This window comes from Mustela putorius, unplaced genomic scaffold (genome assembly GCF_011764305.1).
Source record: "Mustela putorius furo isolate JIRA1106 unplaced genomic scaffold, ASM1176430v1.1 tig00000824_pilon_pilon_pilon, whole genome shotgun sequence".
In the NCBI taxonomy this organism is placed as follows: Eukaryota; Metazoa; Chordata; class Mammalia; order Carnivora; family Mustelidae; genus Mustela; species Mustela putorius.
Window position 1 is genome coordinate 23,781 of NW_025421488.1, and position 24,046 is coordinate 47,826.

The window sequence follows — 24,046 nt, forward strand, 5'->3', positions numbered from 1 at the left end:
GTTCAATGTTCACAAATCAATCAATGTGATAGATCACATAAATAAAAGAAAAGGCGAGAAGCATATGATCCTTTAAGTTGATGCAGAAAAAACATTTGATAAAATTCAAAATTCTTTCTTCATTAAAACTCTTCAAAGTGTAGGGATAGAGGGAACATGCATCAGTATCATTAAATTCATCTATGAAAAGCAGCAAATATCATTCTCAAAGGGAAGAAACAGAGCTTTTCCCTTAAGGTCAAGAACATGACAGGGATGCCCAGTCTCACTACTATTGTTCAACATAGTACTAGAAGTCCTAGCTTCAGCAATCAGACAACAAAAACAAATAAAAAGCATTCAAATTGGCAAAGAAGTCAAACTTTCTCTCTTCCCAGATGGCGTGGTACTTAATGTTCATCATCACTAGCCCTCAGGGAGATTCAAATTAAAACCACATTGAGATATCACTTATAACAGTTAGAATGGCCAAAATTAACAAGACAGGAAACAACATGTGTTGGAGGGGATGTGGAGAAAGGGGAACCCTCTTCCACTGTTGGTGGAAATGCAAGTTGGTGCAGCCTCTTTGCAGAACAGTGTGGAGATTCCTCAAGAAATTAAAAATAGAACTTCCCTATGACCCTGCCATTGCACTCCTGGGTATTTACCCCAAAGATACAGATGGAATGAAAAGAAGGGCCATCTGTACCCCAATGTTTATAGCAGCAATGGCCACGGTCACAAAACTATGGAAAGGACCAAGATGCCCTTCAACGGACAAATGGATAAGGAAGATGTGGTGCATATACACTGTGGAGTTTTATGCCTCCATCAGAAAGGACGAATACCCAACTTTTTTAGCAACATGGACGGGACTGAAAGAGATTATGCTGAGTGAAATAAGTCAAGCAGAGAGAGTCAATTATCATATGGTTTCACTTATTTGTGGAGCATAACAAATAGCATGGAGGCCATGAGGAAATAGAGAGGAGAAAAGACTTGGGGGAAATTGGAGAGGAGTTGAACCATGAGAGACTATGGACTCTGAAAAACAATCCGAGGGTTTTGAAGGGGCGAGGGGTGGGAGGTCAGGGTACCAAGTGGTGGGTATTATAGAGGGCACGGATTGCATGGAGCACTGGGTGTGGTGGAAAAAAAATGAATACTGTTATGCTGGAAATTAATTAATTAATTAAAAAAAAAGAAAACCCAAAAAACTCCACCCCAAAATTGCTAGAACTCATACAGCAATACAGCCATATGACAGGATACAAAATCAATGCACAGAAATCAGTTGCATTTCTATACATTAATAATGAGAGAGAACCACACACCATACACAAGGATAAACTCAAAATGGATGAAAGACCCAATGTGAAGCAGGAATCCATGAAAATCTCTGAGAACAAAGGCAGTAACCACTTCAACCTTGGCCAGAGCAAAGTCTTGCAAGACATGTCTCTAAAGGCAAGAGAAACAAAAGCAAAACTGAACTATTGGGACACAAACTGAGGGTTGTGAAAGGGGAGGTTGATGGGGGTATGGGGTAATTGGGTGATGGGCATTAAGGAGTACACACGAAGTGATGAGCACTGGGTGTATATGCAACTGATGAATCATTGAACAGTGCATCAGAAGCTAATGATGTACTAAATGTTGGCTAATTGAATTCAAATTTTAACAAAATGTTTTCCCTGTGTTCAATGATTTTTTTTTTTTTTTTTACCATTGTCTCATCACTCTCATTATTTTTGTTTTTTATTATATGGAGAGGATATTTTTATTTTTCATGTTTCCACTTTTTATAGGTATTTGTATATATTTCCCATTATTTTATTCCCTTAGACTGCTTTGTTGAATCACTGTTTAGTATCATGTTGTTTAGACTCTACGTGTTTGTGTGTTTTCCCGTTTTTTTCTTGTGGTTGATTTCTAGTTACATACCATAGGGGTCAAGAATAGTTGCATGGTATGCTTTCAATCTTTTTAAATTTACTGAGGCTTGTTTTATGCCCTAACATGTGATATACTCTAGATGTTCCATATACACTGGAAGAAAATGTGTATTCTGCTGTTTTGGGATGGAATGGTCTGTATACATCCATGTTGTCCACATGATCTCATTTCTCATCCAAAGACATGATTTCCATATTGATTTTCTGCCTTGATGATCTACCCATTGATGTACTTTGGGGTTAAAGCCCCCTACTCTTGCTGTGCCATATCATCTTGTCTCCTTATGTCCATTAATATTTGCTTTATATATTTAGGTGCTTCAGTGTTGGGTGCATAGATATTTAGAATTGTTATATCTCCCTGTTGGATTTACCCCTTTGCATTATGTAATGTCTTTCTCTGTCACTCATTACAGTCTGTGCTTTTTGTGTTTTTTTTTTAAATATTTTATTTATTTATTTATTTATTTATTTATTTATTTGACAGAGAGAAAGATCACAGGTAGACAGAGAAAGAGGGGGAAGCAGGCTCCCTGCTGAGCAGAGAGCCTGATGTGGGGCTTGATCCCAGAACCCTGAGATCATGATCTGAGCCAAAGGCAGAGGCTTAACCCACTGAGCCACCCAGGTGTCCCACAGTCTGTTTTTTAAATTCCATTTTTTCTGATATAACCATTTCTTCTCTGGGTTGTTATCATTTTGTTTGTTCGGTTATTTTTTGCTTCCAAACACATGCATCTATGTTTTCCATACCTTAGCTTTTACTCTGCATGTATCTCTACATCTGAGATGATCTCTTCTGGGCACCATACAGATAGGTCTTGCTTATTTATCCATTCTCTACCTTGTTATTTGATTGGAATATTTAGGCTCTTTACATTTAACGTAATTATTCACACATATGTCCTTATTGAAATTTTGTTATTTGTTGTCCGGTTGTTTGTAGTTTTCTGTTCCTGTCTCCTTACCTTCCTGCTTTTCTTTGTGACTGATGAGTTTCTATAGTGCTGTTTGGCATTCTCTTTTTTAAAATTTTGTATATCCACTACAGATTTTAGGTTTTCCATTACCCTGATGTTCTTATATAATATCCTGCATTATAGCAGTGTATATGAATTAGACAGTCACTTGAGTCTAAACACATTCTTTACACATCCCTGGGTGGCTCAGTTGCTTAAGCCTCTGCCTTCAGCTCTGGTCTGATCCCAGGGTCCTGGGATCAAGCCCTACATCCAGCTCCCGGCTCAGCAGCCTGCTTCTCTCTCCCTCTGCCTGCTGTTCCCCCTTCTTGTGCTCTCTCTCTTTCTCTCTCTGTCAAATAAAAAAAAAAAAAACCTTTAAAAAATAAATACATTCTTTAAAAAAAAATTCTCTTCCTTTTTCCTTATCTCTTCCATATATTATGTACATGCTATCATATTGACATTTTTTTTGTATTTTACATCTTTTAACTCATAACTTAGTTATACAATTTCTGGCTGCTCATTTTCCATTTATTTATTTATTTATTTATTTATTATTTGCCTATTTATTTGACAGACAGAGATCACAAGTAGGCAGAGAGAGAGAGAGGAGAAATCAGGCTCGATCCCAGGACCCCGGGACCATGACCTGAGCCAAAGGCAGAGGCTTTAACCCACTTATCCACCCAGCACCCCTCATTTTCCATTTTTTTAAAATGTCAGTTTCACATTTATTGTAAGAATGTTTTGGCGGTGGTAAACTTCTTTAGCTTTCATTTCTATAGGAAGATGTTGATCTCTCTTTCAAATCTGAACAATAGTCTTGTCAAGTACATTCTTCTTGGTTATAGTTCTTTTTCCTTTCAGGACTTTGTATATATCATGCCACTCATTCCAGCTTGCAGAGAGCTTCAGTTATTTTGACACTGTTAAGATGAAGAGGTTCACTGAGTTATCTTCTGCTGCAGGGTAAAATTTTTTGCTTGTTTGCTACCTGGAAAGATGTGGAATATGACAACACACACACACACACACACACACACACAGTCATAGTATTCTTTTGGCCTTTCAAAATTTTCCTTCCTCCTCTAACCAGGATTACTCTAGCTGGTGGGCTGAGTTTTGCCCTGGCAGCCTGCTATGAGGCATCAAAGGGTACAGTGGGTATGTTCACCATCCTCTGAGCCCACACATCTGCCCCTCGGTGATCACAGCCCCTCTCAAGAGATTGTCATCCCATAACCCAAGTATCAAAACATAGGTGCCCTGAGAATACCTTAAGGAACCCCCAAGGGGTGGAGCATGCTGATGTCCACCCTGAGGTCAGCTGCACAGTGCATGTGACAGTGGGCCCTGTCCCAGCACCCTCTGAGTAGGAGATCCACTCTGATTCTAATGTCTGAGATTCCAAGTTAAGTGAGGAGGCATCACTCCCACCAAAGCCCTGAGCTATATAAAGGCAAAGGACTCACAAACAAGGAAAAAGATATTCTTATAGACACTTGGAGAAATTTTATTACACTCATTAATTAACAATGAGTAAATAAGAAATTAAAAGAAAAGCAAGTGCAGAGTAGGCTCCCCTGGAAGTGCCCCTGTGTAAGTGGCGGGGGCATGTCTCCAGGAAGGTCCGCCTGCAGTTACCCTAGAAACGCATGGAATCTGGCGCAGATGTGGTTACAACCCGCACAGTTCTATCTTTTTCCTAATGAGCTCTGAGCCTGTCTGAGGGCCCTCTGGCACGACACCGTGGAAGTAGTTGAGGCCACGGCAGCTCAGCTTGAAACTCTGAAATTTAATGGCACCGGTTTGGGGGATGGCCAAGATCAAGCAGTGCAGTCTTGGAGCTGTATACCTGTCCCGGGGTCATGGCCGTCACTGCAGTCGCATGAGGTGTCCCTGGGCAGCAGACAGGACGTGGAGGTTCCGCCTGCCAAGGGGCAGCCACCTGAATTCCCTCCACAGTCAAGGCCAGGACCTCCCCCCGCAGGGAACTGCGTCACCGCCCCTGCGCCTCCTCTTTCTCATCATCTTCCTCTTGTATATCACTTCCTCCACTGCTGTCAGATGGAGAAGATGACTGACAAACTGAGAAGGAAAACACGAATTTTCTTCTTAAAACAAAAGATGAATTACTCCTTAATGAACTACCTTCTGTTGAAGAACTCACTATTATTCTGCATGAATATACTGATTTAAAGCCCTTTGGGATGGTTTCAAGTATCATTGAGCAATTGGTAATAATTCCATTAATGATTAACCTACCTCCAGTTAAAGGGAATGTAATGTTTTTTTGAGACTGTAATTTTTAAAAGCAATCAACAGGCAGCAGGAAAGATATTTGAAATATGTGAACCTGTTGCACATCCATTTATGTGTCACAGTTTAATTCTTCAGAGCACATTGAGAGTAAAGGTCTGAAAATTAAGGACACTATGTATTTTGCTTCATCAGTGGAAGACTTCACTCAGTACATAGTCACAGAAATGCCCAGAGTGTCTCAATCACATTCCTCAGTTCCTGCGATGTCAGTGAATCATTTTCCAAGAGCAAGTGTGACCTGAGAGAATGTACCCACTCTCTCAGGCACATGTAGGTCAGGCCCATCCAAGGTCAAGGCTGAAATGGGCAAACTGGGTGGAAGGGATGTGAGTGCCAAGTTATGGGAAAAGGCCTGGAGAACTGGCACTTTGGGCTCTCACCTTGAAAGCGTCAAGGGAGAGAGGCCTGGGGCAGTAAAAGCAAAAGAGATCCTGACCAAACCTGAGAGGCTAATTGGAATCAGCCTGTGTCAGAGTCTCTGTCAGAGAAACTTATCTGCAAAGGCTGGACTGTATGCTGAAACCATGAGGCCAGGATCCAGCTCTCTGCTGACCTTCACCAAATAATCAGGCCCACCATTCACCAGGTGCCATTTCATTCTGAACATTAAGTACTTTATTTCAATAAATAATTTACTCTAATCCTCAGAGGAGAGTCTTTCCTCATTTTAAATCTGAGTGACAGAAACTCAAGGTTCATTTGGTTGTGTGGCCAAATCCTACAGGAGCCAGGTGTACCCCAAGCTCAGCTGAGCTCTAAACAGAGGGCATCAGATTGGGAGCACCAGCAATAGGAGTGCTCCAGAGATCAGACAGGCAGGAGGGGAGACAGAGATCATATTCGAACTTCTACCCTAAATAAGGGAATTTCTATTAGAAAGCTTTAAACTTAACTCTCTTAACATGTTTCTTGAATTTCTTTTTATAATCTGTATAATGTCTGTAAATATTTATTAGCTGCACATTGAAAATATATTCTGAAAGGAGTAGATGATCCAAAGAGTTCATTGTTCTGCTTGTGTTTCTCCAGTGTTCCCAGCACCATTTCTTGAAGGGACTATACTTTTTATTCAGTCTTCTTGGCTTCCTTACCTATTATTGGTTGACCACATGTGTTGGTATTTAATTCTGGGCTCTCTATTCTGTTCTATTGGTGCATAGGTTGCTTTTTTTGCCATTACCACATTGGATTCTGTTACTATGGCTTTGAGGTATGGTTTGAAATGAAGAAATGTGCTACCTCCAGCTTTGCTCTCTTTTTGCAGGATTGCTTTGGTTTTTTAGTCTCCTATGCTTCCACACAAATTTCAGAATGATTTCTTCTAATTTTGATTGAGATCACATTGACTCTGTAATGGCTTTGTGTAATATGGTCATTTCAACAGTATTAATTCTTCAAATCATAAACATGGGATGTGTTTCCATTTGTTTGTGTCTCCAACTTCTTTCAGGAAAGTCTTATAGTTTTCATTGTAAAGGTCCTTCACTTCCCTGGTTTCTTATATTCCTATGTTGTTGTTTTTGATGCTGTTTTCATTTTCTGATGTTTCACTGTCAGCGTACAAGGATGTCACTGATTTTTGTAAGTCAATTTGTAATATGTCACTTTATTGAATCATTGATTACTTTCAACAGATTTTTTTTAATTGACTCTTCAAATTTTTCTGTATGTAAGATAATATTTGCAAAGAGTGACGTTTTCACTTCTTCCTTCCTGATGTCGAAGGATTTTCTTTCTTTCTCTTGCCTAATTGTTCTAGCTAGGACTTCCACTACTATATTGAGTAGAGGTGGTGACCCTGTCCTTCCTTGTTATGTTCCTATTCTTAGAGGAAATGCTTTCAATTTTTCTTCATTGAGTGGGAGGTTTGCTGTGGGTTTCCTGTAGGTGGCCTTTATATGTAGAGGTATGCTCCTTCTATATCCAATCTATTAAGAGTTATCATAAAAGAATGGTATATTTTGTCTAATTTCTTTGAGCAACTTTTGAGACGATCATGTGATTTTTGCCTTTCATTTTCTTGGTGTATTGAATTACACTTATTGATCTTTGTAGGTTCAACTATGCTTGCATCCCACAGATAAATCCCATTTAGCCATGGTGTCTAATTTTTTTCATGTGTGAACTCAGTTTGATAACACTTTGCTGAGAATTTTTCCATCTATATTCATCAAGGATTCTGGTTTATTGCTTTTTTCTTATGGTAGTGTCCTTATCTGGTTTGCTATCAAAATAATACTGCCGTTGTAGAATGAATTTGAAATTGTTGCCTCCTCCTTAACATTCCGGAAGAGTTTGAGGAGTATTGATATTAATTTTCCACTGCATGTTCGCTAGAATTCACTAGTGACGTCATTTGACCACGAGGTTTCCTTTTGGGCATTTTGGGGTTTTTGTTTTGTTTTTAATTTTTAATTGTTTTTTAATTGTTTTTAATTTTTAAATAAACATATAATGTGTTTATCCCCAGGGGTACAGGTCTGTGAATCACCAGGTTTACACACTTCACAGCACTCACCATAGAAACTTTTTTTTTTAAATTTTTTTAATAAACGTATAATGTATTATTATCCCCAGGGGTACAGCTCTGCGAATCACCAGGTTGATATACTTCACAGCACTCACCATATCACATATCCTCCCCAATGTCCATAGCCCCAATCCCCCTTCCTACCCCCCTACTCCCAGTCACCCTCAGTTTGTTTTGTGGCAGTAAAAATCTCTTATGGTTTGTCTCCCTCCCAATCCCATCTTGTTTCATGTATTCTTTCCCTACCCCCCCCCCCCCCCAAACTCCCCACGTTGCCTCTTCACTTCCACATATCTGGGAGATCATATGATAGCTGTCTTTCTCTGATTGACTTATTTCTCTAAGCATAAAACCCTCTAGTTCCACCACATTGTCGCAAATGGCAAGATTTCATTTTTCTTTGATGACTGCATAGTATTCCATTGTGTATATATACCACACCTTCTTGATCGATTTGTCTCTTGATGGACATCTAGGTTCTTTCCATAGTTTGGCTATTGGGGACATTGCTGCTATAAACATTTGGGTTATATGCCCCTTCTGATCACTATGTTTTTATCCTTAGGGTAAATACCCAGTAGTGCAATTGCTGGATCGTAAGGTAGCTCTATTTCAACTTTTTCAGGAACCTCCATGCTGTGCCCAGAGTGGTTGTACCAGCTTGCATTCCCATTAACCATATAGGAGGGTTCCCCTTTCTCCGCATCCTCGCCAGCATCTGCCAGGCACTCCAGCCAGGGCTGCCACAATCTCATTACAATAACGTGGGAGGACTCTCCTGCGAGGATGATGTTGGGCCCTGAGCCATGGCAGGAACAGAAGGTTAAGCTCTGGTGGTTGAGGGCATGGGGGTCCTGGAAGCCACTAACTGGCCCCTTGTCCCCTAAAAATAAAGGCCCCTCAGAAAAGCTGGGGGGTCCAACACCAGGCTTGTTGATGGGCTTCCATGCTAAACCATTCCTGCTGCTGAGATAGAGTGTGTGCATGCCAGGGGACAAACAAATCAGAGCAGCAGTCATCAAAAAGCACGCTGTGAGGAAACAGGTTTCCCAGGCTGAAGTCCCTCACTGGCTGATGGTAAAATGCTTGCTCATGCCCATTGAGCTGGGTGGGTATAGTGTCCCACAGTGTGGTGGGCAGCCCCTGGGCAGGCACATTGGCAGGCTGGTCAGGCTGGTCAAAACACCTGCAGGTCTGAGAGGACATCGCTGGATGCTATAGAGGCTTTGGGGTAGGTATCTGGGTGGGCAGAACCAAATTTGGGGGGCTGTATGGGAATGGAGGCAGCCTCTGATCAGTGGACAATGTGCTGATATCTGGGGGACACCCTGAGTGATGCAGGACAAGGCATGTGGCATTGTTGTCAAAAACTTTTTGGGCAGCCGCTCTTGGGTATCAGCTGGGCCCTTGGGCAACCTCAAGCAGCTGAGGGGCACATGGTAGTGACAGGAAGGGATTCCAGGGGGAGAAGCTGGGTAAGGGGGTTACCCAGCACAGGAGAAGAAGCAGAGGGGGAGGAATTGGAGAATGTGAGAACCAGAGCACTGAGTGAGGAGGGAGAAGGCTGATAGTGAGGGATAGCTATCAGAGCCTCGAATATGGGGATGGGGGAATGCTCCAAGAAACCTAGGGGTTAGGATTGCTCAGGAAAGACCACAGGATGTGTAGCTGAGCAGGGAGTAAAGTCCTCTCTCATCAAAGCCAAGGTGGTCCAGGCACTGGCTCCCACTGATCCTGAGGTGGATCATGCTAGGTCTTAATTTGGAGGTACTGATAGCCTCACTCAGGCTGGGGTAAGCTGTCTCCTCAGGGCCCTGGGGGATGGGAAATGCCAGGGGAAAGTGAAAGATGGTGAGATCAGGTAAGGAGCTTCCTGTGTTCATGGCTGGTGAAAGGGCAGGCACATTGGCAGGCTGGTCAGGGAGCACGTGGTGATCTCATTAACATCAGATAACTGTTAATTCCAGGGAGTTCACAGGACAAAGATCAGGACGAACATAGGAACAGCTTCCAAGAATGGCATGGCTTCAACAATTCTTTGTCCTCTAACAAGTTTTCTTCAATAACAGGGGGGGCTTTGGAGTGCACTTTGCCATTCAGAAAACCTCCATGGTGACTGTGCAAGATGCTAGGAGAGGCAGGGCCTGCTTAAGTGTCCTGAGGGCTAGGGTTCCTCATACTGGTGTGAAGTCAGAGTCAGTACTTGTCTTATTCAGTCAGATGGTAGTAGAAAGAACAGTCCCTTCTCAGCAGGGATATTGTCCCAGGGCACATCCTCCACCAGCTGGGCTCTGGGGGGAAGAGACAAATAGGCAGGTCCAAAGGGAGAGCTCTCTTTCTGGAAGGGATAGCAGTGGAGTAGGGATGAGATTTTTCTGGAATCTCACTGTAGCTGTTCCAAGTTCCTGGTGCCCAGATATCCACAATGAATACAGAGGCAAGGTGAGAGGCCTCTTGGAACTCAGCCAGGTCAGAGCTAATCTGGTTATCAGTGGGAAGAGAATGGCCATAAGGAGAGCTCCTTTGTATGCCATGTGCAATTTGGGGGCCTGTAGGCCCCATGTGATCCTCAACCCCAGGTTCTCAGGTGTTTGTGCCTCCCCTACAAGCCCGTCTTCCTGACCTTCAGCCTCCACCTGTGCCTCTCAAATGACTATACTGGTCTGTTCAGATTGTCTCCATCTTCCTAAGTCACTCTTGTTCAGTTGTGTGTTTCTAGGAATGTACCCATTTCCTTTTTTTTTTAAATTTATTTATTTTATATTTATTTTCAGCATAACAGTATTCATTATTTTTCCACCACACCCAGTGCTCCATGCAATCCGTGCCCTCTATAATACCCACCACTTGGTACCCCCCGACCTCCCACCCCCCGCCCCTTCAAAACCCTCCGATTGTTTTTCAGAGTCCATAGTCTCTCATGGTTCACCTCCCCTTCCAATTTCCCCCAAGTCTCTTCTCCTCTCTATTTCCTCATGGCCTCCATGCTATTTGTTATGCTCCACAAATAAGTGAAACCATATGATAATTGACTCTCTCTGCTTGACTTATTTCACTCAGCATAATCTCTTTCAGTCCCGTCCATGTTGCTAAAAAAGTTGGGTATTCGTCCTTTCTGATGGAGGCATAAAACTCCACAGTGTATATGCACCACATCTTCCTTATCCATTCGTCCGTTGAAGGGCATCTTGGTTATTTCCATAGTTTCGCAACCGTGGCCATTGCTGCTATAAACATTGGGGTACAGATGGCCCTTCTTTTCACTCCATCTGTATCTTTGGGGTAAATACCCAGGAGTACAATGGCAGGATCATAGGGAAGTTCTATTTTTAATTTCTTGAGGAATCTCCACACTGTTCTCCAAAGAGGCTGCACCAACTTGCATTCCCACCAACAGTGGAAGAGGGTTCCCCTTTCTCCACATCCCCCAGCATATGTTGTTTCCTGTCTTGCTAATTTTGACCATTCTAACTGGTGTAAGGTGATATCTCAATGTGGTTTTAATTTGAATCTCCCTGATGGCTAGTGATGATGAACATTTTTTCATGTGTCTGATTTGTATGTCTGCATTGGAGAAGTGTCTGTTCATATCTTCTGCCTTTTTTTGATATGATTGTCTGTTTTGTGCGTGTTGAGTTTGAGGAGTTCTTTATAGATCCTGGATATCAACTTTTAGATATATAATTTGTTGGTATGCAATTATTCATAGCTTTCATGATTCTACATATTCCTGTCCTATTGACTGTAATAACCCTCCTTTATTTCTTCTTTTTTTATTATATTATATTAGTCACCGTACAGTACTATGTCTCTCTCTTTTTTTTTTTTTTTTAGAGTAGCTAACTTTTTGCCAGTTTGTGTTCATCATCTTCTAGAACCTGCTTTTAGTTTCACGGATCCTTTCGGTTGTTTTTTTTGGTCTCTATTTCATTTACTTCTGCTCTGATTTTAGTATTTCTTCCCATGTTAACTTGGGGATTAATTTGTTCCTCTTTTTCTAGTTTGTTGAAGTGTAAAGGTAGATTGTTTATTTGAGATCTTCCTAATTTTTTTGTTGCTCTAAACTTCCTCTCTGAACTGCTTTTACTGCAACCCACAAAATTTGATATATTGTATTTTCATTTTCACTTGTTGGAGACCATTATTTTATTTCCCTTTTGATTTCCTCTTTGACCTATTGATTGTGTTACCAAACTCAGACTAGTTGAGCACCCAATGCCCAGTAAGCCAATGTCTGAGACATGGGTGTTGAGGCAAAGAAATCTTCATTAACACAAGGAAAGCCCAGTGAGAAGGCTGGCTATCATTCCCAAAGCTGCATTGCCCTCTGGAGGAGAAGGGACAGCCACTACTTGTTTGGGGAAGGAGGTGAATGTATGAGAGGAGGATGAGGTGTTCCTGGAAACTTTGAGACAGTGGGCCTTGAAACAATCTGGAGCTCTATATTCTTCTGGAAAATAAGGCATCCCATTCAGGACCTGGAATGATCAGGTATGTCAGATAATTTTGAGACAAATGTTTCTTTCCACTCCCCATTAGGTTCCTATAATCAGTGGGTTAACAGGGAGTCGGGGTAAAAAGCAAAGTAAATGATTGATCATGCATGAGGTTAAGTAATGTGTAAACGTCCTTAGTAGGGAATAAAACGTGACGTGCATGTAAGTTAATAATGCACCTAAGACAATATTGTTCTGCATATGCTTTCAAGACTAGCCCAAAAACCAGGTATTTGGCTTCAGTTGTTTAAAACTTTGTCATCTCTCTCCCACATATTTTTAGGTCTACTCAGTTTCCTCTTGTTCATTTTTTACTTTCATACCAACTTGGTCACAGAAGTTGGCTGATATGGTTTCAATCTTCTTAATTTTGATAAGATTTCTGTGTCCCATCAGGGGATCCATCCTGGAGAACATTCAAGGTATACATGAGAAGAATATGTATTCCTCTGCAGGTGGAAAGAATGTTCTGTAAATGTCTGTAATTTTTTTCTGAAGTGTGGTTATGCTCTGTTTCCTTACTGATTCTGCACCTGGGTGGTAAATCCACTGTGGACCATCAGGTATTGAGGTCCCCTGCTGTTATTGGATAATTGTCTATCTCTCCCTTAAGATCTGTATTTGTTTAATGTATTTCAATACTCAGGTATTGAGGGCACATCTATTTACAACTGTTATATCTTCTTTTTGGCTTGAACTCTAACTTGTCTGATACACACATGGCTACACCTTCTTTCTTTTCGGTACCATTCGCTTGGGTTATGCACATCTGTTCCTTCACTATAAACCTACGTTTGTCCTTACAGCTAAAATGACCCTTCTGAAAGCATCACATACTTGGGTCTTGTTTTTAATTTCTCAAGGCACTCTCCGTCATTTGATTGGTAAAGTCAACCCACTTACGTTTAAGTGATTATTGATATGTAAGGACTTACTATCATCATTTTATCTTTTTTTTCTGGTATTTTTCTATCTTTATTATTTCTTCTTCTTTGTGTTTCTGTCTACTTTTATCACTTGCTGGTTTTCCATGATGATTCCCTCAGTTTGCCCCTTTTTGAGGTTCTCTCTGCTCTAGATATTGTTTTGTCTTACCCTGAGGTTTGTATAAACTGTCTCATAGATTAAATGGTGCTTCTCCTGCTGTTAGCAACTTTTCTTCATTTGCCTACATGGCTGTTCTCATTTTCCTCCTCCCCTTTTACATTTTTGCTGTCACAAACTCTTTTCCTGGTATAGTTTGTTACCAACTGTAGTAGCTCTAGTTATTTTTAATAACTTTAGCCATTGCTGTTTTCATTGAGTGTTTAATGCCTTATTCTAAAATAAGCTTACAGTTTCTCACTCTGTCTGCCAGCTTACTCAGAGTCTCTGTACCATCATTGTTTCATTACACTATTAAAATTCTGCTCAATATGTCTTGGAGGCAGGGCTGGTAGTGGGGAATTCCCTCAAGTGTTCTTTGTGTCGGAAAGTCTTTATTTCTCCTTCATGTCTGAAAGATAAATCCTGGATACAGATTTCTTGTCTGGCAATATTTATTTGTTAATGCTATGAGTATGTCATTCCTCTCTCCTGGCCTACAGAGTTTCTACTGAGAAACCTGCTGATTATCTCTCCTATGGGGGCTTAATTTTACATTACTTTCTTTTATACAAGATTCCTTCTTTATCTTTGACATTTGACAGTGTCAATGGAAAGTGTATTGGAGATGATATTTTTGTATTGAGGTAATAAGATTATCTATTAAATTCACAGACTTCTATGTCCAGTTCTTTCCCCAGGATTGGGAAGTTCTGAGACAACACTTTTGTAATAAGAGCTCTGCCCCTCTTCTCCTTCTCTTCTCTTATTGATATACCCAATATTCTTAATTGGCTTTCCTAATGGAAACTGGTAGCTCTTGCAGAATTTCTTCATTTTCTAAGTTGTTTTCCTTTTAAGTAATCTCTACATGCAATGTAAGGCTTTGGATCACAACCCAAAGATCAATAATCAGATGCTCCACTATCTGAAGCAGCCAGGCACCCCAGGGTTTCTTCATTTTAAAAAATAATAATAAACCTTACTTCTCTTCACTTCCACCTGAATCATGTCTAGATTCCACCTTTCAGACCATGTATTCTCCCTTTCACCTGATCTGCTCTATTTCCAATCTTTCTAATGCATTCTTCATCTCATTTACTGAGTTCAGCTCCAAAATTTCTGTTTGGTGCTTTTTTAGAAATTTGGTCTCTTGGGTAAAGTACTCCTTATATCCATTCATTTTTTTACTGAGTTCATTGGATTGCCTGATTCTCTTGTATCTTGTTGAATTCTGTTCTGACCGTTATTTTGAATTCTCTATTACTTAGATCACAGTCTTCTGTAAATGTAGGCTTGGTGGCTGGAGAAATGTCATTTCTTTTTAGCAAAACCATATTACCCTGATTTTTCATGCTCTTTAATGAGATTTTTCTCTGCCAAATAGTTTGAAGTAGCCAACACCTTTTGTATGTAGGCAAAAATTTGTTAACTATGATTCTAACAGTTCATGGGTGGGAGGTTAGAGGCCCTTCTTTAGTATTACAGCAGGTGGCAGAAGAGCATAAGTTTTTGCTTTCTCTTACCAGAGTAGCTCTGGTGGCTGGTGGCTGTATAGACCAGGCTCAAAGGGAAAAAAAAAAAAAAGAGGACACTGGCAACTCTGGGGGGGCCAGTATGTACTAAGTCCGTTGGGTTTGGGGCATGCCCCACACTCCAGGAGGGGGATCCTCAAGTTCATGAATCCCACGGAGCTAGGAGCTCTCTTGCTGAACTCTCAGGGCAGACAGAGAATAAAGTATTTCTTCTTCTCTGCCTCCTTCCTTCCCTTGCCTTTTCCTTTCCCCCACAGTCCTCTCCTGGTCACAGATGTCCTACCTCAGAGGACATAGCTCTTCACAGCTATGGGGTCCTCCAATCATAGCCCAAAGGGACAAGTAGCCTTTCACTCACCCCTATCCAGCCCCACCTTCTTGACTCCAGGAGTCACAGGTGAGCACCACTGTAAAAGCCAGGGTAACAGGCCCCACCAAGCTGCCTGGGCTTTGGTCTCCCTGAAGACCAATCCACACCCTCTTGGATGTAAACATGGATGGATCTCTTTGGTGTCTCGTGTGCTGTCCAGAGGAACCTTTGTTGGGTTTTGGAATCCTACTACATAGAATGCGGGAGACAAATGGAAGGACTCATTCTGCCATGATGCTGACCTCACTTCTCCCATGAATGATGGTTTTAACCATTCTTTCTGGAATTACATGGGCAGCTGGTCCACTAGTTTCAAAAGATTCCTCTTTTTTGTGTGGATAATTCGTATCACATCCATACCTTTGTTTCCTCTCCATTTCAAAGGAAACATACCCATAGCCCATCTAAAAGGAATCCAGTGTCATAAAGCCACAAGGTACACTGTAAGAGGAGATGAACATGTCAGATAATATATTAACACATAGAGTATTTTTAAAAATATACAAAGATACCAAAGAGTATATTTATAACTTTATTGTTGGGATAAATATTTTGATAAATTTGAAAATTCCTCTACTACCCTTTCCCATGTCCTGTGAGCAGTGCAATGCCCTCCCCCAACATACAATTCAGTTTAGATGTTTGTATCACTCAGTGTACAGTCAGGAGGCAGAAACCACATCACTCTTGTTAACAGGGAAAATTGGATATAAAGAATTAAGAAAGATGTATTTAATTATGAAAGAGATAAAAGAAGCTCTAAGGAAACCAGAAGGAGAAGATATAGGAAGCAGACTTTACGTCTAGGGCTGAGGTAGAGCATCCATAAGTGACTCTTAATCTCACAAAACAAACTGAGGGTTGCCGGGGGGAGGGGGTTTGGGAGAAGGGGGTGGGATTATGGACATTGGGGAGGGTATGTGCTTTGGTGAGTGCTGTGAAGTGTGTAAACCTGGTGATTCACAGACCTGTACCCCTGGGGATAAAAATATATGTTTATAAAAAATAAAAAATTAAAAAAAAAAAAAAAAAAAAAAAACAAAAGATGGAACACATTTGAAAGAATAAGACTGACATTCTGTTTATTGGACAAGGTGGGACCAGAGTCCCCAGGGAGGAAAGAAATCCACCAACATGCTGCAGACCAAGCCTGCTGGGTAGGAAAACTCTCACTAGAGAACTGACAAGATTCCCTGGGAGGCAGCGCTCTGGTACACAACCTGCTACAATGCCATACTCATTCACCCAAAGGCAAGGGAAACTAAGTCTTCTCCGGCCACTCTCAGTAGCATCATAAGGTCAAGGGGGAAACAACACCAAAAGTGGGACACCTAGGTGGCTCACTCAGTTAAATGTCTTCCTTCAGCTCAGGACATGATCCCAGAATCTGGGGATGGAGTCCTGCTTTGGGTTCTCTGCTCAGCAGGGAGTCTGCTTCTCTCTCTGCCTGCCAATCTCCCTGCTTGTGCTTATTCAATCTCTCTCTGACAAATAAATAAATAAAAATTTTTTTTTAAAACACGAAAAGAGGGATTCCTGGGTGGCTCAGTCTGTTAAGCCACTGCCTTCGGCTCAGGCCATGATCCCAGCATCCTGGGATAGAGTCCTGCATCAGGCTCCTTGCTCCACAGGGAGCCTGCTTCTCTCTCAGCCTCTGCCTGCCACTGTGCCTGCTTGTGTATGCTCTTGCTCACTATCTCTCTCTCTCTCTCTAACAAATAAATAAAATCTTTAAAAAATTAAATTAAGTTAAAAACACGAAAAGAAAAAAGATTTTTCTCCTGCTATGTCTTGCTGTGTTCCCTCTGTTGCTATGTAGAAATTCAGTGCCTGCATAAACAAAATCTGACTTGTATATGCCTCCCTGGATGAAACTAATTGAAAAACAAAGGAGGAATGCCCAGAAATTTATGCCTCCATTGAAATTTCTTGACTGAAAGTGGCCACATTCTTACTGTGGCTCAAGGCTCTCATCTAGAAAGTAAATGTTTAATTTTCAAGAAAAAACAGACACATGTGGTGCTCATGTACTTCATGAACTCCTAGCCTCTTTGCTCTTACCACACGCTGTCCCATATATTACTGTCCTGACCATTAAGGCTACACATTCCTCCTTGCTTTGTGCTTGCACGTTCTGTATTGATATGACCCCAATGAAACTGGAGAAAAAGCTTGCCTGGAGGCCTTTTGCCTCTAGAGTGTCTGGTCCCCAGGCCTCTCCTTTCTCCTATGAAGGTGTCTGGAGGAGTCTTTTAATTCACCATCTCAGGGTTTGATGGCCAAACCCAACAGTGCACTAACTGACAAAGGCGGTGCCAAATGTGCCACATGGCAAAAATGAAACATTTATGAAATCCAGTATCAACAAGTAGGGCACATACAAGGTAGATTTGAATCAAAAGACAATGAATTGAAAAGGAGCAGATTTCACACTTTCAGTTCCTCAACTTCCACATAAACCATTTACTCACATTGGAACTTCTATATAACAACACAACAACTCCACATTTTCACCCATCTACAGGGCTATACTTAAAAGTTTAAAAGTTCTCAGTCTTTCCCCAAAGTGGAATAAACAGGCAGTCTCAGGCATTGAATCAATTATATTGATTCCTTAAGTCCAGCTACACTCATTTAACTCCTCTGTTACCTAGAGACTACTTTTGAAATATTACCAGGGACAACTGGCATAAAATCACACTGGTAAGAAGGGAGAAAGAAAATAGATAATTAATACAAATGACACATCTACATGACAAAGAAAAATATGCAAAGGGACTCCAGTCCTTTTCCTATTTTTGGTCACAGGCAGGAACTGAGATCTGTGACCTCCTTCTTCCACTTCCAATTCCGTGTTTTCTCATCTCTCCCAGAACCACAACAAGTCAGCGTTCTCTACTTCAGGAGCCAACAAACCTTTATTCATCAAGGTCTGAGTCCTCAAGAGTCTGGCTTCCTTCTATTTCCTGTGGGTTCCATCCACCTTTACAATTGGACTGTGAAGCCGTACATAGATCCTGGAACTGTGCTCATGGTCAAAGCTTTCTGCAATTCACCCAGGATCTGAAAACATTCATCTTCATTTAACTCTTTATTCTGGTAGCAGTTCTGTTCTTTCCAACTGCTGTTGACTCACAAGGAAAAGCAAACTCTCATTTTTTTATTCCCTGAATTAATGTAGCATCAGTATTTCAGAAAGAAACAAATATTTACTAAATTTCATTAAGATAAGTATGTCTCATCCATTCCAGAATAGGAAGCCTGTAAAATAGAATATTACACTCCACTCTTCTTCAAGTCCATACATTTCTTCAGAAATGTTCAGATGGACAATGTTTTTTAGTCAGAGTGCACATTTCCTAAATAGAGCAGGTAACCCACCTGTAGCCTCTGGTTTCATCTGCACAACTCAAACTATATAAAATAAACACCATTTAATTATTCAGAATAATTAAGACCTCATTTCATTTCATATCAAAACAATATAAAGATTCCATGAAGTAATGTTCATGATCAAAAGAAACATGACTTCCAATAACAAAATTAAGCCAACCCCATTACAGCTGAAAAAGTCAACATTTATCTTCTAATACCTGAGCATAAGGCATGAACCAACTATTCTCATAACCTCACCCCAGCAGTCTATACCCAGAAAAGAAGGGCAAGAGACCCAGTCATTCAGGACTAGCTTCAGAGGCTATTACCCCTGGGGCTCTGCAGCTCCAGGAGGAGCCACCATGAGGAATCTGGTGTTAGAGCATTAAGGGGACATAGCTTCAGGACCACAGGGGAGTAATGGAGATTCAGCCCCTGGGAAATCACCATCAACACCACAGCCTGAACTGAACCCCTGCCCTGGGAGGCTCCCAGGTTCCTCTGAAGAACAAGGAAGGTTGTTAAAGGGTAAAGGGGTCTGCACAGGCCCACCCACCCCAGAGCAGATGGTCAGGGACACAACTCCTGACCTCAACCTGAAGTATGGAAACAGAGTTCCAGAGGCGGAAGCAAGAGGGAAGGAGAAAAGGTGGGAACCATCAGCCATGTTGTAGAATGAGACATCCCCTTCCTTCAGGTCCAGGAAAACACCTACCCTCTGGGGAATTGGCACAATGTGTTCTCCATTAGCAGGGAGGGAACCGAATATATTATCATACATCGCCACAACCCAGAACCCCTTTTCTGGGGATTCCTGGTACCAGCCTTTCCTCTCCACATCTCTCCTACAGACCCCCAGGGCCCACTCACTTCTTTCTGCATTCTTGATCTCCACCTCCCAGTAACAGCACCCTGATGTGATTCCTTCATGACCCAAGACACTATAGACTCCATCTTCTGAGCCCTTGCATGAGTCTTTAAAGGTCACACTAGTCTTGTCATCAGAGAGAGCAAGGATGGAATGGGCAGACTCTGGATCCAGACTGACAGTCACTGCAGAGACAGTTACCAATTATTCAAGGACTTGTCCTACCACATAATAAGGCACACAACCACCACCCCCCCCAGACACCTAGCTGCATGCAGGGAGGGCTAAACCTCATGAGATGAGAGCCTTTTGGCTCAAGCACACAGCCTCTAACTGGAAGAAATAAGCATAAGACTGATCTGGGGGTTAGACATGTCACAGGGCACTTGAGGGCCAGACAGGACTCCAGCACTAAAGAATACTCATTTATATCCAGTATCAGTCACACCAAGTAATCTCAGCTACATGACTTTCACCGCCTCATCCCACCCCACCACCATTGATGATGCCAGCATCTGTATCACCACAGCAAGCTGAAGGAGATGTCAGAAGCCATGGGATAACAGTAGGAGCACCCAAACGACAGAAGTAACTCACAGGTCTGGAACTTCTCCTTCCGCCAATCTACAAGAAAACCACATTGCACAAATGTGAACAACAAATCAGAGACTTGAGGAAACTGTACAGACCAGAGTTGATACCTATCTCTGAAATACACTAAACCAAGGGTTATAAGGGGAAATGTTTTGGAAGCATGCATCTGCTGAATTTATTTTTCATTCACATTAGTTCTCTCTCACACACACTCTGTCTCTCTCTGTCCTCTCTGACACACACAAACATGCACACATTCTCTCTTATACACCCACAGCCATCGTGCTACACTGTTCCCATGAAACCCAAGCCATAAAGCTTAACACCACTGAGGGACTGGGAACTTACCTAAAAAGAAGGCTTTTTGCACAGATTTCATTATCAAAGTAAGCTTTCTCAATCCCTAGTCACACATCCGTCCTGAAAACTAGATTTTCTTTTGAGAAAGAACTGAGGAGATCAAAATTTCTGAGGTCTCCATTTACTTATAAAGAACAGGCTAAACTGAACTTGCCAGTTGACTCAAAACCATGGTAGGGGCAATACAACTGCACCCAGTTGTATACAAGCTGCACTTGGAGGATAACTCTCAGCCATAGGTGAGGAGAACGCAGGACATGGCACAAGAGAAATCTTGCCCCATCAAGAGGTAATAGAGAGGGCGCCTGGGTGGCTCAGTGGGTTAAGCCGCTGCCTTCAGCTCAGGTCATGATCTCAGGGTCCTGGAATGGAGTCCCGCATCGGGCTCTCTGCTCAGCAGGGAGCTTGCTTCCTCCTCTCTCTCTCTCTCTGCCTGCCTCTCTGCCTACTTGTGATCTCTCTCTGTCAAATAAATAAATAAAATCGTTAAAAAAAAAAAAGAGGTAATAGGGAAGATTCAAGGAAGGAGAGAGAGAAGTTCAAAGCAAGAAAGTGATGTCTTTGCTTCCCTTTATCATGGAGTATTGCAAGGAAAAACATCCCTGTGTGTAAGGGGAAACCCAAAAACACTGGGTCTAGTCATCTCCTTCTCCTTATAATCACCTAGAGAGATCAAAAGCAAGGATACGCCACACACGATCAGCCCCCAAATATGGCTGTGTCCTAGACCCCAGAAACTGTGAATATGTTTTGGCAGAGAGGACTTTACAGATGTAAGATTAGGAACTGGAGATATGAATGGGGCAGGGGTAGAATAACAATTTCTCCATAAACCTAGATGGAACCTCAAACCCAATTATCCTAAGGACCATATCAATCTACCCTCTATAAAGTGAGGTCCTGAAATGAGCAAGAGAAGAATACAGGGACCCTGTCCCTCAGTGATGTGAAGTACAAACTCCTCCAACCTTCATACTCCCCTTTGGGAAGAAGAAAGGAAACTAACTAATCACAGCAAATGTATATCTGTCATAAGACCCTGAAAAGTCTGCATGGTAAAGCTGTTACCTCCAATAGGAAAGAGACTCCAGAACAAAATTAGAAGATTAGAATGTAAGAACAGGACACGTTCTTGAATATTTGCCAACAACATGGGACCCCTATTCTCCCACAGGTTTATTCAGATAAAGTAGTATGTCCAGCTCTGTTGATTTGCTTATACCAACAGATCACATGAAGTGGGTGGACATGTCACATTTTGAGAAAAGAGAACTTTACTTATTCTTCACTAAGACACTAGCTGACAGCAAACTCTACATTTCTATATGACAAGTGACAAAGATTAGCAAAGAAAAGAAATCAAGCAGAGGAGAAGGAAGAGGAGAAAGGGAGTTGGTGTTTCATTCTGAGTCTCTACAGTGCCCCCAGAGCTATGTTGTGCACTTCTGTGGACCAAGCGCATACTTCACCTCATTTCCACAGCAAGCTGTTCATTAGAAATTATTCCTCCGGGAGGAGTCAAGATGGCGGAGAAGTAGCAAGCTGAGACTACTTCAGCTAGCCGGAGATCAGCTAGATAGCTTATCTAAAGATTGCAAACACCTGAAAATCCATCGGCAGATCGAAGAGAAGAAGAACAGCAATTCTGGAAACAGAAAATCAGCCACTTTCTGAAAGGTAGGACCAGCGGAGAAGTGAATCCAAAGCGACGGGAAGATAGACCCCGGGGGGAGGGGCCGGCTCCCGGCAAGCGGCGGAGCAACCGCGCACAAAATCAGGACTTTTAAAAGTCTGTTCCGCTGAGGGACATCGCTCCAGAGGCTAAACCGGGGCGAAGCCCACGCGGGGTCAGCGTGGCCTCAGGTCCCGCAGGGTCACAGAAGGATCGGGGGTGTCTGAGTGTCGCAGAGCTTGCGGGTATTGGAACGGGAAAGCCGGCTACAGAGACAGAGCCGACAGTAAGCTCGCAGCTCCGTGTTACCTTGAACCGGTCGCAGGCTCGGTGAGCTCGGAGCGCGGCCGGAGGTCAGGCAGACGGGAGTAACTGGGCGCTGTTCTCTGAGGGCGCACTGAGGAGTGGGGCCCTGGGCTCTCGGCTCCTCCGGGCCGGAGACCAGGAGGCCGCCATTTGTATTCCCGTCCTCTGGAACTCTACGGAAAGCGCTCAGGGAACAAAAGCTCCTGAAAGCAAAACCGAGCGGATTACTCACCCCGGCCCCGGGTAAGGGCGGTGTAATTCCGCCTGGGGCAAAGACACTTGAGAATCACTACAACAGGCCCCTCCCCCAGAAGATCAACAAGAAATCCAGCCGAGACCAAGTTCACCTACCAAGGAGTGCGGTTTCAATACCAAGGAGAGCAGCAGAATTCCAGAGGAGGAGAAAGCCAAGCACGGAACTCATGGCTTTTTTCCTGTGATTTTTTTTTAGTCTTGCAGTTAATTTAATTTTTTCTTTTTCATTTTTTTTTTTTCTCGCCTTCGGGTAAATTTTTTTTTTTTTTTTAACTGTTACCTTTTTCTTTTTTAACGATTTTTTACTAGTTTATCTAATATATATATATATATTTTTTTACATTTTTCTTAGGTGTTTTCTTTTTTTAAAATTCTTTTCTTTTCTTTTTTTTTTTTTTTTTTTTTTCTTTTTTTTTTTCTCTCTTCCTTTTTGAACCTCTTTTTATCCCCTTTCTCCCCACTCACGATTTTGGATCTCTTCTAATTTGGTTAAAGCATATTTTCCTGGGGTTGTTTGCCACCCTTTTAGTATTTTACTTGCCCCTTCATTTACTCTTATCTGGACAAAATGACAAGACGGAAAAATTCAACACAAAAAAAAAAGAACAAAGAGGCAGTACCGAAGGCTAGGGACCTAATCAATACAGACATCGGTAATATGTCAGATCTAGAGTTCAGAATGACAATTCTCAAGGTTCTAGCCGGGCTCGAAAAAGGCATGGAAGATATTAGAGAAACCCTCTCGAGAGATATAAAAGCCCTTTCTGGAGAAATAAAAGAACTAAAATCTAACCAAGTGAAATCAAAAAAGCTATTAATGAGGTGCAATCAAAAATGGAGGCTCTCACTGCTAGGATAAATGAGGCAGAAGACAGAATTAGTGATATAGAAGACCAAATGACAGAGAATAAAGAAGCTGATCAAAAGAGGGACAAACAGCTACTGGACCACGAGGGGAGAATTCGAGAGATAAGTGACACCATAAGACGAAACAACATTAGAATAATTGGGATTCCAGAAGAAGAAGAAAGTGAGAGGGGAGCAGAAGGTATACTGGAGAGAATTATTGGGGAGAATTTCCCCAATATGGGCAAAGGGAACGAGCATCAAAAATTCAGGAGGTTCAGAGAATGCCCCTCAAAATCAATAAGAATAGGCCCACACCTCGTCACCTAATAGTAAAATTTACAAGTCTCAATGACAAAGAGAAAATCCTGAAAGCAGCCCGGGAAAAGAAGTCTGTAACATACAATGGTAAAAATATTAGATTGGCAGCTGACTTATCCACAGAGACCTGGCAGGCCAGAAAGAGCTGGCATGATATTTTCAGAGCACTAAACGAGAAAAACATGCAGCCAAGAATACTATATCCAGCTAGGCT

At 42.0% G+C, this 24,046-nt stretch overlaps 1 protein-coding gene and 1 pseudogene across 1 annotated transcript; both read right to left on the reverse strand.

Annotated features, from left to right (window-relative positions):
• Window positions 1-4,898: 4,898 nt before the first annotated feature.
• LOC123393329 lies at window positions 4,899-10,313 on the reverse strand (annotated as a pseudogene).
• A 7,311-nt stretch (window positions 10,314-17,624) lies between these two features.
• Window positions 17,625-20,837, reverse strand: LOC123386937 (butyrophilin subfamily 1 member A1-like). The gene is made up of 2 exons (XM_045084933.1): window positions 20,076-20,837; window positions 17,625-19,663 (listed from the first exon to the last, which is right to left on the reverse strand). The coding sequence occupies exons 1-2, from the start codon at window positions 20,236-20,238 to the stop codon at window positions 18,996-18,998; spliced, it is 831 nt and encodes a 276-aa protein (XP_044940868.1). The 5' UTR covers window positions 20,239-20,837; the 3' UTR covers window positions 17,625-18,995.
• Between the last annotated feature and the right edge of the window lie 3,209 nt (window positions 20,838-24,046).

Excerpts from the sequence above, each read along its gene's own strand:
- LOC123386937 (XM_045084933.1), bottom strand. The coding sequence starts at position 20,238 with ATGCATGCTTCCAAAACATTTCCCCTTATAACCCTTGGTTTAGTGTAT. Across the intron at positions 19,664-20,075 it reads GAAGGAGAAGTTCCAGACCT|TGACTGTCAGTCTGGATCCA; the intron begins GTGAGTTACTTC and ends CTGTCTCTGCAG.